The 19,007-nt window shown below is 43.6% G+C and overlaps 1 protein-coding gene across 1 annotated transcript; it reads right to left on the minus strand.

Moving 5' to 3' along the window:
* Positions 1–5,145: 5,145 nt before the first annotated feature.
* Positions 5,146–18,019, minus strand: RAB5IF (RAB5 interacting factor). Its single transcript, XM_077251516.1, has 4 exons — positions 17,581–18,019; positions 15,787–15,890; positions 9,889–10,018; positions 5,146–6,314 (listed from the first exon to the last, which is right to left on the minus strand). The coding sequence occupies exons 1-4, from the start codon at positions 17,911–17,913 to the stop codon at positions 6,273–6,275; spliced, it is 609 nt and encodes a 202-aa protein (XP_077107631.1). The 5' UTR covers positions 17,914–18,019; the 3' UTR covers positions 5,146–6,272.
* Positions 18,020–19,007: the final 988 nt, after the last annotated feature.

The following is a 19,007-nucleotide window of genomic DNA, read 5'->3' on the forward strand; positions in this document are numbered from 1 at the left end:
TCCCCATTGACTTGCATTGGGTTTCGTGTTTCAGTCGGCCCCCGACTTTTCGCAATAATCGGCCGATTTCACCCGACCCGACTTTTGACAAAGTCGGGTTTCGCGAAACCCGACTCGATCTGATAAAAGTAAAAGTTGCTCTACTCTAGTCAGTGCCATAAGTGGGAACAACCAAGGACCATGATAGGCTATGGCTGTTATTTTCCATCGTCTCGTTCAGCCAAAACCTATCTTCCCCATAGAGCTGGCTGAGCGCTCCTATGTTCTCTATGAGACTCCTATGGTGGCGATTTATCTCTTGGAGATCAAAAAATTGCCCGTCAGAAATCGAAGATGCGGAATACTTCTGTTCCCAACATAATCTATCAGGGTAGAGTCTGAAGCACCCATAACAGTTAACCACTGGCTCAACCTGTCGTTATTGGTGGGTTCAGCTGACTTTAGTGTATTGGGACCTTTACGTGTGCTGGCTGGTACAGTTGTTCAGCTAATAAATTCCATACAAGAAACTGTTTGGGAGTCATAGAGATGCAACAATACCCCTCAGTAGTGGCATCACTCCATACCCCATATTGGGTCAATCAGAAGATTGCAACTGGAGGTCCACTTTGAGTTTTCCAATTCATGAAAGATTTTACACCAGAAACCTGGAGTAAAATGCTTTGAAAAGTTGCAAAAGTTTTTGAACTTTTGGCATTTTCATGCCCTTTTTGCCTGCTTTCACAAAGCGAACGTGGCAACAGTTTGTAAAATTCATGACAATGTGAGAATGCTCTGAATTTGGCCTATAGCGGCCCACTTATACATAAGGGTACACATTGCTGATCCTGGACTACCTACACGCTGCTTCTATGGGTAATAGATTGACTTCCAGCCGGGAGAAGAAATGAAGTGCACAGTGATACCTGGTCAGACACAGTTTTTTCTATTTGTGTTTGGAATGTATTATTGCAAGCTGTAATTAATAGGATTATATATATATACCTGTAATGACCACTCCTTTAATTACCCTATAATCAGCTAACAGTCCGGAATGATTACCTATAGTTAGGTAAGAAGCAAGATGATAATCGGATCTGTGAAGAAAACCTGAGAAGAACAATTTCCCAACCTTGCCACCGCACCCTCCGTAATTAGAGGGCTCACCCACATCTGCATTTCCTCACTTGGCCTTGGCACACACAAGCAAATATAGGCCCCACATCAGGCTCCACATATTTAACCTATTTATACACTATGTAGCACATCACAAAGCAGCATATAATCACAACAAACCTAAGGTCACACCACAGTATGAAAAAATCGTTCAGAGTTGCATCCAGATTTTAGCAAATGCAGCAAAAAAACCACGACGAGTGATAGTACCCTCACAGTTCCAGCAAAACACATGGGATTTATAGAAGCCTTATTCCCACTGTGCTTTTTTTTTTTTATACCACAGCGTAAACTGATCTGCTGGGCGTATTTGAAACCGGACACATGTCAAGTTCTCATGCTGCAAATATGTGATACATTTAAAGATTTTCCCCATAGACATGAAGGAGATAAGGAAAATCTGCAGGTGAAAAAATGCATAACCTGTACATGACTATCAATAAACTTTTATCAAATCTAAGTAACAGGAAGTATGCAAAACAAAGCAGTTTTAAATAATATATAACATGCCAAAATGAGACATAAATCACTGCAAAAAACGCAATCAAAAGTAACCTTAATGTAGCGAATTGGTGCAAAAAATCTGGTGAAAATTTGCAACATCAAAACCTCATCAGGGAAACTTAACCTTAGTCTCCGGGTGAGTGTTATATATATATATATATTTTTTTTTTTTAATACCAAAGCCAACAATGGATTCTTATGTAATGGGAAATCTAAAGGAAGAGCTTCTTCCCGCTGGATCAACTTCTTGCTTTTATGCAGAGGGTCTTGTCCCTCAAAAAACAGTTTGGGAAATCATCCTTATGTAGAAAAATAACGGGTTTGTGCCCAAGTTCTCCCGACAATTTGTTATTGATGGATTCGCTCTTTTTATTTTTGCATGGGCACAGTTACAGTCGCACAAGTGCCCAGGATTTTAACAGGGTCTTAATGAGCCCTCTACCACATGAGAAGACACATGGATTAGTGGCCATTACAGACTCTGCATTGGGGCTCAGAGGCTTGTAAGACATCCTGGTTAACAATGTCATGTGTTACCTTCTTCTGGGGGTCTTATATTAGCCTGGAAATATAAATGGTTCAATATCTAGATGTTTGGGTCTATTTGGACAAGGGTCAAGCTGAAAGCAATATGGTGCTCTTGGGAGTGACCCTTAGAATGGAAAGAATGTAGCAGCCTCCTTCATACTGGCATATTCTCAATAAAAGGCTCTGGAATATAAGGTTTGGTTTATGTTTTTATTTTCTTATTTATATGAATTTTTTTTTTTTTTTTTTTATAAAAGGAACTTTTATGCGCAGGATGCCATGATTTCGTCTGCACAATTCCTACATCATGTATATTTTTGTGCATACACGTTATAATGCCTGTCTTCACATGTGATGACTGTCCACAAATATAATATAGATTTGCTCAAATAATGTAGTAATCATTCGTGCTTTAAGAAACATACCATTTCCATGAATAAGGGTAGGATTGGGGGATGAATTATGGTTATAGTCCTGCGTAAGTGGGAGTTGCTGCAGTAAACACGGATTACTCCACTTGTCCCAATATTGCACCATAAGAAACATGGCAGAGCACTGTATCGGGTCGCCTTGCTTTCATTGAGCTGGACCAAGCTTAACAAATTACATGAGCCCTTTACTACAGAGCGCTGGAAAGAGCAGACATGTCACAAGTTGAAAGATGAGGACTGCGTAACATAAAATAATCACACTGTAAGATCAGAGATGTTCTTTCAGATGTAGTAGGAAAACATCAGCTATGTAGATTTTATATATAATGTGTAGACTTGAACAAAAAGACTTGCAGGATCCCTGTCCAGCGGCCACATCGGTGGTCCAAGGCTGCGGAACCAGAGCTCTACAAGCCTCCTTCTACCTGCGACACCTCTTCTGAGTAGGCCGACGCGACGCCATGCGTGCCTTCAGCTACTGTTTAATAATGTGGACAGGTGACAACTAGGAGTAGCTACCTCAATATACAATGAACAAAAAAAGTTGCACTGTGTCGTTCTAAAGCATGTCAATGTGAAATATATGAATATCAATAAGGCTTCTGGATACTAGGAAAAAATGAGACACTTAGCACATAATTTGGCCAATTCATGCATGCCCAGCAACCAACAACAAGGTGGTCTCAAAACTGCTGGGTCCTAATATGTCTAATGTGAATACATCCGGAATTGCCGCAGAAATTTCCACAGCAATTCCGCAACTGTGTCGCGGGTAAAACGCATGCGGAATTGGCATGCGTTTTCCTGCTAAACACTAGAATTTTGCAAGCGTAATTAGCTTGCAGAATGCTAGCGTTTTCCAAGCGATCTGTAGCATTGCTTGGAAAACTGATTGACAGGTTGGTCACACTTGTCAAACATAGTGTTTGACAAGTGTGACCAACTTTTTACTATTGATGCTGCCTATGCAGCATCAATAGTAAAAAGATCTAATGTTAAAAATAATTAAAAAAAATAAAATAAATCGTGATATTCTCACCTTCCGGCGTCCCCCACAGCCTTCCAGCGTCCCCCACAGCCTTCCAGCTCCTCGCGATGCTTCTGTTCCCATTAACGCATCGCAGCATTTACTCCAGATGACGAAGCGTCACGCGAGACCGCTACGTCATCCCAGGTCATTGCCGCAAAGCATCACTGGGAACGGAAGCATCGCAAGGAGCGGGGACGCCGGAAGGTGAGAATATCACGATTTATTATTTGAATTCTTTTTTTTTTTTAACAATGATATGGTTCCCAGGGCCTGGAGGAGAGTCTCCTCTCCTCCAACCTGGGTACCAACCGCACATGATCCGCTTACTTCCTGCATGGTGGGCATAGCCCAATGCAGAAAGTTTGCGGATCAATGCATTCCTATGTGTGCGGATTCCCCGCAATTCCGCACAAAGAATGGACATGCTGCATTTTTTTCCGGAATGCGTTTTTTCCCGCGGCGGAATCGCAACATGTGAACAAAAATTGTGGATTGCATTCTAATAATAGGATGCTTAATGTATGCGTTTTTTTCGTGGTTTTATAGCAAAAAATCCTGAACGTGTGCACACAGCCAAAGACTGAAGTCTGAATTCCTGGGTAGATGTGAATACCTCTCTTCAAAGTCTGATTTTATGGGTACGAAGGACCCTGCTGCAATTAAAATCCACCACATGCTGAAGGGTGGACTGCTCGGTCAGAGAGCTAATCTACAATGACAAAAAGACTGACTGGCACTTCCAAGCTAATGGGCATGCATGAATTGGCCAAATTATGTGCTAAGCGTCTCATTTTCCCTAGTATTCAGAAGCCGTATTGCTATTCAAATTTCATATATTTCACATTGATGTTCTTTAGCTCTACAGAGTGCAACTTTTTTTTTGTTTATCTTATAAAAGAAATGCCTCCAATCAGAAATCTCATCTATCGGTCTGATCAAATTTTCATTAAATGGGCTGTTGAGGATAGGTCAATGTTTGATCGGTGGGAGAGCGACACCTGCCGGCCGCCACTGCCCCCCTCCAAACCAGATCAGCTGTTCCTGGCGTCAGACGGGCCTGCTGTTATGAAGCTGCCTAGCTCAGTCGCTGCCGGGTACTGCACATTTGTCAATCAATAAGGGGTGGATGTATAGCAGAGGTGTCAAAACTGCATTCCTCGAGGGCCGCCAACAGGTCATGTTTTCAGGATTTCCTTGTATTGCACAGGTGATAATTTAATCACCTGCACAGAATGATTCCAGCACCTTGTGGAATGCTAAGGAAATCCTGAAAACATGACCTGTTGGCGGCCCTCGAGGAACGCAGTTTGACACCTCTGATGTATAGTACCCGGCTGCCGCCACTATTCTGTCATTAGACCTTTGCGTCACGGATGAGTTCTGGCCACTGCCAACATTGGGAACAGCTGATCGGGGGAGGGGGGTGTGCCAGGTGACCCACTGATCAGATATTGATGACCTATCCTAAGGATAGGCCATCCACAGTAAAGTCCCAGACAACCCCTTTAAGCCAGGGATACAGGTCTTAGTGGCTTTATGACATACAATCGCAATGTTGGGTGGTCACATCTCAAGTGTTATTAATGAATGGGATCACACTGTAGCCAAGTCCACAAACAGACTGTCGGTAGGAATTCAACTGTGTGTGACCCCATTCAGCAATTCTGGCCTTAGCTTGAAAACATCGGAGCGACTCGCGGCAGTACAGTTGCATAATGCAAAGGGAAGGGCTGTGATGGGAGTCATCCTGCGGCAAATCCCACCATTAGTGTCTGGTAGGGGACAAAAGAATCCCTAATATTTATCACTATTAAAAATAGGGGGGGAAAAGAAGACAGGTTATGACAATTGCAAAGATCAAAGACAAATTTCAATAAATCTGATTTATTTGTAAAACACATTTATGCCGAGTTAAATACCAAATTTGTTCCAATACTGTGTAGCTTTATGTCAGGGTTAGTTTGGATGATTTCCCTGTAACCCTTTCAGGGACACCGGAGCAGCTGTCTTGTACTACCATCAGGCATAACAGTATTATCGGACAGCTGGACGAGGGCTTCAGTCACATACAAGCTGTAGAAATGATGTTCTGCAGTTCATACGAAGGGATATAACTGGTCTCCGCTTCCATGTGCATAAAAAACATGTGTGAGCTGATACTGAAAGCCTCGTTAATCCTTAATTAAAATATTTGCAGGGATCCAATCTGGATGCTGGAGCTTACTCTGTGACAACGGTGCCCGTTCTAGGATACGTCCCTCATGTCACGCTGCTGTCCTGGTGAACAATGGACAAGCTGAGGATGTAGCCAAGTGAAAACGCTGACATTTCCCAAGAGTCGAAAGAAAAGGCTTTGTAGCTCCTCTGAGGGAGGGAAAAGTCTTTAAGAACTTTGCAAACAGTAGAACAACACCTCTGAAGTCATGGCGGTGAACCGTACCTGCAGCCCAATGTCAACATCCAGGGAACATTAATGCTGCTAAAGAATAAAAAAGAAACTATTTTTCATTTATCTTCCCATGAAATGTCCTTTTTATTGGCAGATTACAAAAAAAAAAAAAATTACCAATCTTCTTGACAAAACGGGTTGAATTTGGCAAAACGGGAGATAAAATTGATGACTGTCAATCATAATGAATCGCAGTGTAAAAAATGACCCAAACCACCTAGAAGAGAAAACGAGGGTTAAAACACATACATGTATGAAAAACAACTGCAAAAAAAAATAAAAATGTTATAGTAAAATTCCATTATTAAAATGGCACCAAATGGTGCAGAAATTTTGGCATTTCACAAAAACAATCCCAAATTACCAAGGAATCCCTGTGCAGTTACGGACAACCACAGTCTGAACAGCAATCTGACACGGTTTGTCAAAAAAGCCATTAGGACATAGGTGGAGGGCTGCAGACATCAGCCTGGGGTGGAGAACTCAGGCGCTATGTTTTCCATCATCGTGCATCACTATATGAAAAAGGTATTTCTACCCCCCTCCAGCCACAGCTACTTTTCATATCACGCCTTTATATTTTCCTTCCCTTCTTCCAAGAGTCCTAACTTTACTTGTTGTCGGGATGAGCTATAGTTTTCAATTACATTATTTCAGCATACAATGTACTAGAAAGTGGGACAAAAATGGCAAAAGTGGTGAAATACCGAAGGAAAAAAAATAAAATAAAAACCTGCCATGATTTTTGTTTCTATTGTGCTCGATGTGCAGTAAAAAATGTCCTGGGAAATGTATTCTTCAGATCACTAGGAAGTTGTAAAAATAAAAAATAATAAATAAAAAAATAAAATAATAAAAATTATATATATATATATATATATATATATATATATATATATATATATATATATATATATATATACATATATACACACACACACATTTTCTGAGTTTTTTGTACTTTAGTCGATGGCGCCCTGTGCTTGTTTTCTTGTGTGGCAAACTAACATTTTTAATTATACCATTTTTAAATACATATTGTGTTTTGCTCGCTTTTTATTGCATTTTTCAGGAAGATGTGGCAAAAAACAAAACAAAAAAAAAAAACTAATTCTGGAGGGAATTTAATTTTTTTTTTTTCTCTTCAGATCTTTAAAAGCTTTTTGTTTTTGGTCCACTTCGGGGACTTGGACCTGCAATCGCCTGCTCTATATACTGCAGTATCACCCTACTGCCATACAGTATTTAGCGGAATAGGCAATTTAATATAATGAATAATAAAACGGAAAATGTTCTGCAAACAGAAAAAAATAGAGGGCAAAAAGGCGCCATCTAGTGGTAAACGGCCACCACATACAAGCATGGCATGGTCTTCACTTCGTCGGCGGAGCTTCTGGTATACTATGAAGGCCATGAACTGGGCACAAGTGCAGCAGGCGGTGTACATGAGCATTCCCTAGCAGTTATAGGGACCACCGCTCCTGCACGACTTGACATACAGATGTTTTCTGTAGTGCCGCAGCCTTACAAACGAAGCTACAGAGCTATTCTGGATGTATCGCATGACGGATCCCAGAGGACCCCCTTGACGTATAATGCGGTCTATAGGGGGTTCCACTGTTTTGTCAACAAGAATATTGCTATGCACTGAGCTGTTCTTGCCAGAAAGCCTGGATGGTTTGTCTTAGAAGCCATGATTTTTTCTTGTACCTTTTATATTTTACAGGAATTATATTAATAATATTAACCACCCGCTCTGTATGTTTAATAGAAGAATCTGTGATCCCTATAAAGGGATAGCACATTGTTAAAAAAACAAAAACAAAACATGAATGCATGCTTCCAAAAACAGCGCCATGTCTGTCCACAGGCCACGTATGGTATTGCAGCTCAGCCCCTTTTAGAGGGTGCATGGTACTGTTTCTAAAATAATTTAGCAATTGTTTTTTCAATCCTGAACAATCCCTTTAAAAGGGGTTATCCAAGACTATTTTTTGTACTACAGGCCTAAGAAATAACAGGCAGATAGCAGCTAACTACCTGCCTGATGTGCCCTGTGACGTTCATTAGACCACTCCTGCCAGAGATTCAGTGGATTCTGGCGAGTTCATGTCAACAGAGCAGCTTCTTTTCTCCACTGTTCTGTTGACGGAGTGTGACTGCTGGTGTCATGCTGACTGGAGCCGGCTCTCCGCTGTCTAACCGCTGGACGTTGGATGTCAATCAGAATGACATCGGTAGTGATGCCACTTCAACAGAGCGGATTGGTGGAGGAAGAGCTGCTCTGGTGACTTGGAGCAGCAGGATCGCCAGCAGGAGCAGTCAGTGCCCGCTCAGAACCACCGCTGAGTGGAACAGGCAGGTAGATGCCATATATATTTGGACAGAGACAACATTTTTCGAATTTTGGTTATAGGACATTACCACAATGAATTTTAAACAAAACAATTCAGATGCAGTTGAAGTTCAGACTTTCAGCTTTCATTTGAGGGTATCCACATTACAATTGGATGAAGGGTTTAGGAGTTTCAGCTCCTTAACATGTGCCACCCTGTTTTTAAAGGGACCAAAAGTAATTGGACAGATTAAATAATTTTAAATAAAATGTTCATTTTTAGTACTTGGTTGAAAACCCTTTGTTGGCAATGACTGCCTGAAGTCTTGAACTCATGGACATCACCAGGCTCTGTGTTTCCTCCTTTATGATGCTCTGCCAGGCCTTCACTGCGGTGGTTTTCAGTTGCTCTTTGTTTGTGGGCCTTTCTATCTGAAGTTTAGTCTTTAACAAGTGAAATGCATGCTCAATTGGGTTGAGATCAGGTGACTGACTTGGCCATTCAAGAATATTCCACTTCTTTGCTTTAATAAACTCCTGGGTTGCTTTGGCTTTATGTTTTGGGTCATTGTCCATCTGTAGTATGAAACGATGACCAATCAGTTTGGCTGCATTTGGCTGGATCTGAGCACACAGTATGGCTCTGAATACCTCAGAATTCATTCGGCTGCTTTTGTCCTGTGGCACATCATCAATAAACACTAGTGACCCAGTGCCACTGGCAGCCATGCATGCCCAAGCCATCACATTGCCTCTGCAGTGTTTTACAGATGATGTGGTATGCTTTGGATCATGAGCTGGACCACGCCTTCGCCATACTTTTCTCTTTCCATCATTCCGGTAGAGGTTGATCTTGGTTTCATCTGTCCAAATAAAGTTCTTCCAGAACTGTGCTGGCTTTTTTTAGATGTTGTTTAGCAAAGTCCAGTCTAGCCTTTTTATTCTTGATGCTTATGAGTGGCTTGCACCGTGCAGTGAACCCTCTGTATTTACTTTCATGCAGTCTTCTCTTTATGGTAGATTTGGATATTGATACGCCGACCTCCTGGAGAGTGTTGTTCACATGGTTGGCTCTTGTGAAGGGGTTTCTCTTCACCATGGAGATTATTCTGCAATCGTCCACCACTGTTGTCTTCCGTGGTCGCCCAGGTCATTTCCAAAACAGGGTGGCACATGTCAAGGAGCTGAAACTCCTAAACCCTTCATCCAATTTTAATGTGGATACCCTCAAATGAAAGCTGAAAGTTTTGTTTAAAATTCATTGCGGTAATGTCTATAACCAAAATTAGAAAAAGATTGTCTCTGTCCAAATATATATGGACCTAACTGTACCTGCCTGTTAGTTTTTAGGCCCATAGTAAAAACAACAAAACAAATAGTCCTGGACAACCCCTTTAACATGTAACAAAATCCAATAATCCTGAACGGAAACCTTAAAGTCAGCAGTAATATGTACCAAAAACAGAGCGAATGAGGTCATAAATCCTTCCTTGGTTAACTCCCAGGTACCACCATACTCCTCCTCATCTATTTGCTGGAAACTGCTAAAATACAGGTACAGAACGCCGGCGTTTATTAGGCAAAATCTGTAGGGAAATAAGAGAAAAAAAGCGTAGCATCAGAAGCAAAATCCTGTTATCTACGTTTGTAAGACTAAAGCCAAAAAGCATTCCTGACATGCTGGTGAAGGCAGCCACGCTCCTCAATGTGCTCCGTCACCGTATCTGTACCCATCATGTATGCAGCAAGGCCATGTTCTATACGTTCCGGTGACAGAACGGGCTCTTCTCACCCTAGGGAGGGGTGAGGGGTCTAGTTTAGGTCTGGATTCTAGCAAGATCCACACCAGAGAAGAGACATTAAATTAATGGAGCCGAGAAATAAGGGTTCAGCCCCGCCCTGGGTCAGAAAATCTCCGGGGTCTCAGCTAATGGGGGTAGCTTAGACCCTGGAGAACATGATCAGGGCCATTTTTTACAGTCCCGTCACGTGATCGCCGTTATTCACCACCATTTTTTTTGCCATCCTTTGCAGTTAGGGTTGGGATTAGGGCTGTATTAGGGTTAGGTTTGAAGTTAGAATTGTTATTTTTTGGCTAGTGTAGAGTAGAGATCAGTGAATTGGTTTAGGTCCCTGTATATTCAGCAAGCTATAGAACTTACCGAATAAGCTTCATCGGGAATCCGGATGCCTGGAGCGTGCCGGCTGATCAGCTCCGCTGCTGCATGTGTCACGGTTGTGTGACAGTCATAACACCCAGGCTCTCCATGCATGAGTTGTGACTATCACACAGCCGCGATACATGCAGCTGCGGAGCAGAACAGCTGATCAGCTGGCACGCTCCAGGTATCCGGGTTCCCTCTGCAGCTTATTCGGTAAGCGCTATAGCAGGGACCCGACCAAATTCATTCATCTCTAGTGTTGAGAGAAAGTGCTCGCTACTCAAGTTTCCATCAGGTGCTTGGGTATCGCAGATTCCCACATATTTTTTTTTTTTTTTAGGTGTCTGACAGCCGCAAAGCATTCGGATTAGGGACTTGAGCATGTCACTTGAGCATCCGCGATACTCGGTGCATACCCAAGCACCCAATGCAAACTGGAGTTGCGAGCACTTGCACTCAGCGCTAATAAAGACATTCAATATGATGACCTAATGTTATCAAATTCTGTGTCATACCTGGGGGTTCAAAATGCTCATTATACCCGGGATAAAATCCTTGAGGGGTGTGGTATGAAGTGTGTGTGTGTGTGTGTGTGTGTGTGTGTGTGTGTGTGTGTGTGTGTGTGTGTGTGTGTGTGTGTGTGTGTGTGTGTGTGTGTGTTTCCACTGTTTAACCCCTTCACCCCCAAGGGTGGTTTGCACGTTAATGACCGGGCCAATTTTTACAATTCTGACCACTGTCCCTTTATGAGTTTATAACTCTGGAACGATTCAACAGAACTTGGCGATTCTGACATTGTTTTCTCGTGACATATTGTACTTCATGATAGTGGTAAAATTTCTTCGATATAACTTGCGTTTATTTGTGAAAAAAACGGAAATTTGGCGAAAATTTTGAAAATTTCGCAATTTTCCAACTTTGAATTTTTATGCCCTTAAATTACAGAGATATGTCACACAAAATACTTAATAGGTAACATTTCCCACATGTCTACTTTACATCAGCACAATTTAGGAACCAAAATTTTTTTTTGTTAGGGAGTTATAAGGGTTAAAAGTTGACCAGCAATTTCTCATTTTTACAACACCATTTTTTTTTTTTTTTAGGGACCACATCTCATTTGAAGTCATTTTGAGGGGTCTATATGATAGAAAATACCCAAGTGTGACACCATTCTAAAAACTGCACCCCTCAAGGTGCTCAAAACCACATTCAAGAAATTTATTAACCCTTCAGGTGTTTCACAGGAATTTTTGGAATGTTTAAATAAAAATGAACATTTAACTTTTTTTTTTTTTCACACAACTTATTTCAGCTCCAATTTGTTTTATTTTACCAAGGGTAACAGGAGAAAATGGACCCCAAAAGTTGTTGTACAATTTGTCCTGAGTACGCCGATACCCCATATGTGGGGGTAAACCACTGTTTGGGTGCATGGCAGAGCTCGGAAGGGAAGGAGTGCCATTTAACTTTTCAATGCAAAATTGACTGGAATTAAGATGGGACGCCATGTCGCGTTTGGAGAGCCCCAGATGTGCCTAAACATTAAACCCCCCACAAGTGACACCATTTTGGAAAGTAGACCCCCTAAGGAACTTATCTAGATGTGTTGTGAGAACTTTGAACCCCCAAGTGTTTCACTACAGTTTACAACGCAGAGCCGTGAAAATAAACAATCTTTTTTTTCCCCACAAAAATGATTTTTAGCCCCCCAACTTTTTATTTTCCCAAGGGTAACAAGAGAACTTGGACCCCAAAAGTTGTTGTCCAATTTGTCCCGAGTACGCTGATGCCCCATATGTTGGGGGAAACCCCTGTTTGGGTGCACGGTAAAGCTCGGAAGGGAAGGAGCACTGTTTTACTTTTTCAACGCAGAATTGGCTGGAATTGAGATCGGACGCCATGTCGCGTTTGGAGAGCCCCTGATGTGCCTAAACAGTGGAAACTCCCCAATTCTAACTGAAACCCTAATCCAAACACACCCCTAACCCTAATCCCAACGGTAACCCTAACCACACCCCTAACCCTGACACACCCCTAACTCTAATCCCAACCCTAATCCCAACCGTAAATGTAATCCAAACCCTAACCCTAACTTTAGCCCCAACCCTAACCCTAACTTTAGCCCCAACCCTAACCCTAGCTTTAGCCCCAACCCTAACCGCAGCCCTAGCCCTAACCCTAATGGGAAAATGGAAATAAATACATTTTTTTACATTTTATTATTTTTCCCTAACTAAGGGGGTGATGAAGGGGGGTTTAACGATTTACTTTTATAGCATTTTTTATAGCGGATTTTTATGATTGGCAGCCGTCACACACTAAAAGACGCTTTTTATAGCTAAAAAGTTTTTGCGTCTCCACATTTTGAGACCTATAATTTTTCCATATTTTGGTCCACAGAGTCATGTGAGGTCTTGTTTTTTGCGGGACGAGTTGACTTTTTATTGGTAACATTTTCGGATACGTGACAGTTTTTGATCGCCTTTTATCCCGATTTTTGTGAGGCAGAATGACCAAAAACCAGCTATTCATGAATTTCTTTTGGGGGAGGTGTTTATACCGTTCCACGTTTGGTAAAATTGATAAAGCAGTTTTATTCTTCGGGTCAGTACGATTACAGCGATACATCATTTATATCATTTTTTTATGTTTTGGCGCTTTTATACGATAAAAACTATTTTATAGAATAAATAATTATTTTGGCATCGCTTTATTCTGAGGACTATAACTTTTTTATTTTTTCTTTGATGACGCTTTATGGCGGCTCGTTTTTTGCGGGACAAAATGACGTTTTCAGCGGTACCATGGTTATTTATATCTGTCTTTTTGATCGCGTGTTATTCCACTTTTTGTTCGGCGGTATGATAATAAAGCGTTGTTTTTTGCCTCTTTTTTTCCCTACGGTGTTCACTGAAGGGGTTAACTAGTGATATACTTTTATAGGTGGGGTCGTTACGGACGCGGCGATACTAAATATGTGTACTTTTATTGTTTTATTTTTTTTATTTAGATAAAGAAATGTATTTATGGAAATATTATTATTTTTTTTTTCTTTATTTAGGATTTTTTTTTTATTATTATTTTTTTTTTACTTATGTGGAAATTTTTTTTTTTTACTTTGTCCCAGGGGGGGGACATCACAGATCGGTGATCTGACAGTTTGCACAGCACTCTGTCAGATCACCGATCTGACTTACAGCACTACAGGCTTACCAAGCGCCTGCTCTGAGCAGGCACTCGGTAAGCCACCTCCCTCCCTGCAGGACCCGGATGCCGCGGCCATCTTGGATCCGGGCACCTGCAGCGAGGAGGTAAGAGACCCTCGCAGCAACGCGATCACATCGCGTTGCTCCGGGGGTCTCAGGGAAGCCCGCAGGGAGCCCCCTCCCTGCGCGATGCTTCCCTGTACCGCCGGCACACCGCGATTATGTTTGATCGCGGTGTGCCGGGGGCGGTCCGTGACCGCTCCTGGCACATAGTGCCGGATGTCAGCTGTGATAATCAGCTAACACCCGGCCGCGATCGGCCGCGCTCCCCCCGCGAGCGCCGCCGATCGCGCTGGACGTACTATCCCGTCGGTGGTCATACGGGCCCACCCCACCTCGATGGGATAGTACGTCCAATGTCAGAAAGGGGTTAAGCACATCAGGGGCTCACCAATCAAGATTCTAGTCAATTTTGTGTTCAAAAAGTCAATTGGCGCTCCTTCCCTTCCGAGCCCTGCCGTGCACCCAAACTGTAGATTCCCCCAAATATGGGGTATTGGCGTACTCAGGAGAAATTGCACAACAAATTTGGGGGTCCATTTTCTCTGGTTACCCTTGTGAAAATACAAAAAAGTTTGTGTCTAAAGTACATTTTTTGTGAAAAAAAGTTAAATGTTGATAATTTCCTTTCACGTTGCTTTAGTTCTTGTTAAGAAACTGAAGGCTTAAAAAAACTTCTTGAATGTGGTTTTGAGCACCTTGAGGGGTGCAGTTTTTAGAATGGTGTCACTTTGGGGTATTTTCTGTCATATAGACCCATCAAAGTGACTTCAAATGTGAGGTGGTCCCTAAAAAAAAAAAAGTTTAGTAAATTTTGTTGGAAAAATGAGAAATCGCTGGTCAACATTTAACACTTACAACTTATTAACAACAAAAAAAAATTATGTTTCCAAAATTGTGCTGCTGTAAAGTAGACATGTGGGAAATGTTATTTATTATCTATTTTGTGTAAAATGACTCTCTGAGTTCAGGGCATAAAAATTAAGAGTTTGAAAATAGCTAAATTTTCTACTTTTTTTTTTTTTTTTTTTTTCACAAATAAACGCAAGTCATATCAAAGAAATGTTACCACTAACATGAAGTACAATGTCAGAATCACCAAGATCCATTGAATCGCTTCAAAGCTATAACCTCATAAAGGGAGAGTAGTCAAAATTGTAAAAATTGGATTTGTTGTTAAAGGGTTAACCAGGCATTTTTCAAAACCTCTTTAAAGAAGGAGGAGAAACTACGCAAAAAATAACGCCAGTCCATTCATTTTTGAAGGTGCTGCCGAGCACTATGGTTGGCTTTTTCCACTAGCCCGGTAGAGAATGAATGGAGGCGTACGACCTGATGCTCCATTTCCCGACCTATGGGTGCAGGCCCCAGTGGTGGGACACCCACCAATCAGCAAATTAACACCTGTTCTTTGGATAGCTGATGACTAGTGGTAAGTGAATGTGCTCTGATCAGGTGTTTCCTGAGCATGCTTGGGTGCTAACCGAGTGTCTCCATTACGCTCGGAAAATATGTTCGAGTCCCCGCGGCTGCATGTCTCGCAGGTGATAGGCAATCCCCGCATGTGTTACAGCTGTCGAACATCTGCGGGGACGCAAAGATATTCTTCGAGCACACTGAAGACATTCAGTTAGCACACGAGCACGCTCAGATAACATCAGTGCACATTCGCTCGTCATTCACTGGACAACCCCCAGCCTGACATAAGCCTCACGAGACGTGTATGCGATCCAATGCTCTTATAGGACATTAAGTGTGCAAATACTATCTCTTCTGAGGAAGAACAGTGCGACCTCTTGCACCGGAGACCCTATTAGCTTCCTGTAGGGTTATATAACCAGATAGGGGGCACCGGGCATGTTACCCGTCAAATAATACATTCTTATCGGGACCACTGTACATGTGAATTCCACGAATACTTACATAGCTATTCCCACAAATCCCTTCAGAGGAGCGATACCCCAAATCACACCCAATACAATGGCCAGGATCTGCCGCATCCAGTAGATGACATCCAGGAACTCATCCTGCAGGGGACAGAGAAGGGAGGGTTACATCTGGGTCAGGGGTCAGTAACACGCGGGATATTTTCTGCCAGCACCGAGGCTTAGGCACCATGTGGTGTTGTAATTCTCCGCCAGCAGCTGCAGAGTCAGCAGTCCGGACCAGAATAAATCCCACACTTCTAATAATCCTCCCAAGGAAAAAGATACAGTGGCCCTGTAGTAAGGGGGCTGCAGGGGTTAGGCTGCCATGGGAGGGAAGGGGTTATTGGAAAATTCTAGAAAAACAAACATTTTGATGGTGGTTGATCTTCCTGAGAAGGCCGTGATGTCAACTGATTGATATATATATATATATATATATAAATCTCATTCGCTGGCGACTAATGTGTCTAGAAGCATCGTCCTCTGGGAAAAGTGTGCGTCTAAAAGGCACCGGGTGCACATACCCCTATAATAATGAGCTGCCATGGCATGGCCCCACACAAAACATACTGCCTCTTTGCGCAGGTTCCACGGGACTTATGAAAATGTAGGGGATTTATGGAATGTATTGTGGTCTTCAGCCTTGAACCTGCCACTTGTGAGCCCCCCACCTCTTTCCATATATGAGCAATCATGGTGGATGGTTGCAGTGAATTCATGGCCGACACCGAAGTTTCCATTATCTGATAAATAAACAGATATTCAAAAGAAGAAACATTAAAAATATAAACACCCATCTATTGATAAATATATGGAGATTCAACAACTGGGACAGCGACAGATTCTAAGAACAGGGTCCCAAAGCCCCCTGTGTGTACGGAGCGGTATCGTGCATGAACGAGACACAAACCTCGCATACGTGCCCCTCCACTTACAAGGAAGACTTAGGGCCCCCCGCTCTTAGATCAGTGGAGGGTCAGACCGCCAGCGATCATACACTTATTTTGCCTGGCGCCCACCCATTGCTCCCATCACCCATCTATGGGAGAAGTCGGAAGGATTTCTATGGAGCGGCCTCACAAGCTGAGCCTGCGCCATATCCCAGTGGGTGGTGGCTGTATTACACAGCAGGCGCCCAGCAGTAAGAGCTAGCTCTGGTGTGTGGAGCCGACGCTGAGCACAGCAGCTTAGCTTTCTAAATGCTGCAAGTAACAGCAACCAGACTGGGAGGAGGAGAAAGAGGAAAGTGGGACCATTGGTACCCCATCAGATGCCCATGGAGCAATCACAAGAGCCCAAGGGAGAGTTTAATGGCAGCCTGACTGCTAATCCATCTGAAATATCAATGTGTCTATGAACCTTACTGCAGCAAAGAGCATTGCAGGACTACAAGTCCCAGCATCACCAGGATGCCACGCTATAGGACTACAAGTCCCAGCATCACTAAGATGCCGCGCTATAGGACTATAAGTCCCAGCATCATTAAGATGCCACACTGTAGGACTATAAGTCCCAGCAAAGATACCACACTGTAGGACTACAAGTCCCAGCAAAGATACCACACTGTAGGACTACAAGTCCCAGAATAACTAAGATGCCACACTATAGGACTACAAGTCCCAGCAAAGATGCCACACTGTAGGACTACAAGTCCCAGCATTGCTAAGATACCACACTGTAGGACTACAAGTCCCAGCATTGCTAAGATACCACACTGTAGGACTACAAGTCCCAGTAGTACTGTCTTGCGCAGGGGCCATCCACTCCAGCCTGTCTCCGTGGCCCGTACCTTGTCCTCCCAGGCTGCATCCCCCCGCAATGCTTTGCTCCAGGGAGACTGCTTCACTTTCACGCCCCCGTTGGACACAGGGTGCTCGTCTTTCCGCTTGGCGCGGCTCATTCTCCGGGCACGGGAGGGAAGGAGACCCCGCGGCGCTGGACGATCCCAGGACCTCTGAGCTCTTAGGATGACGAGCTCGTCCTCACTCTCACCCGGAAGTGACGACAGCACAGACAGGAAGTGACTCCTCGTATCCATGGTGGAGGAAAGTTCATGTTCGGCTGTAGGCTGCAGACAGAAGCCATTTTTTAGGGGACCGAGTATTCTAATCAATGGCGTCATGTGATTCTCCAGCAACTGCGAAACTCCCAGAACTCTGTGCACCTGCTGCCGGGGATGTGCTCCTGGGAGTTGTAGTGCTCCTGGGAGTTGTAGTGTTACTGGGGATGTGCTCCTGGGAGTTGTAGTGCTCCTGGGAGTTGTAGTGTTACTGGGGATGTGCTCCTGGGAGTTGTAGTGTTACGGGGGATGTGCTCCTGGGAGTTGTAGTGCTCCTGGCAGTTGTAGTGTTACGGGGGATGTGCTCCTGGGAGTTGTAGTGTTACTGGGGATGTGCTCCTGGGAGTTGTAGTGCTCCTGGGAGTTGTAGTGTTACTGGGGATGTGCTCCTGGGAGTTGTAGTGCTCCTGGCAGTTGTAGTGTTACGGGGGATGTGCTCCTGGGAGTTGTAGTGCTCCTGGGAGTTGTAGTGTTACGGGGGATGTGCTCCTGGGAGTTGTAGTGCTCCTGGGAGTTGTAGTGTTACGGGGGATGTGCTCCTGGGAGTTGTAGTGTTACTGGGGATGTGCTCCTGGGAGTTGTAGTGTTATGGGGGATGTGCTCCTGGGAGTTGTAGTGTTATGGGGATGTGCTCCTGGGAGTTGTAGTGTTACGGGGGATGTGCTCCTGGGAGTTGTAGTGCTCCTGGGAGTTGTAGTGTTACGGGGGATGTGCTCCTGGGAGTTGTAATGTTACGGGGGATGTGCTCCTGGGAGTTGTAGTGCTCCTGGGAGTTGTAATGTTACGGGGGATGTGCTCCTGGGAGTTGTAGTGTTACGGGGGATGTGGTCCTGGGAGTTGTAGTGTTACGGGGGATGTGCTCCTGGGAGTTGTAGTGTTACGGGGGATGTGCTCCTGGGAGTTGTAGTGCTCCTGGGAGTTGTAGTGTTACGGGGGATGTGCTCCTGGCAGTTGTAATGCTCCTGGGAGTTGTAATGTTACGGGGGATGTGCTCCTGGTAGTTGTAGTGCTCCTGGGAGTTGTAGTGTTATGGGGGATGTGCTCCTGGGAGTTGTAGTGCTCCTGGGAGTTGTAGTGTTATGGGGATGTGCTCCTGGGAGTTGTAGTGCTCCTGGGAGTTGTAGTGTTACGGGGGATGTGCTCCTGGCAGTTGTAGT

This window comes from Ranitomeya variabilis, chromosome 4, assembly GCF_051348905.1.
Source record: "Ranitomeya variabilis isolate aRanVar5 chromosome 4, aRanVar5.hap1, whole genome shotgun sequence".
In the NCBI taxonomy this organism is placed as follows: domain Eukaryota; kingdom Metazoa; phylum Chordata; class Amphibia; order Anura; family Dendrobatidae; genus Ranitomeya; species Ranitomeya variabilis.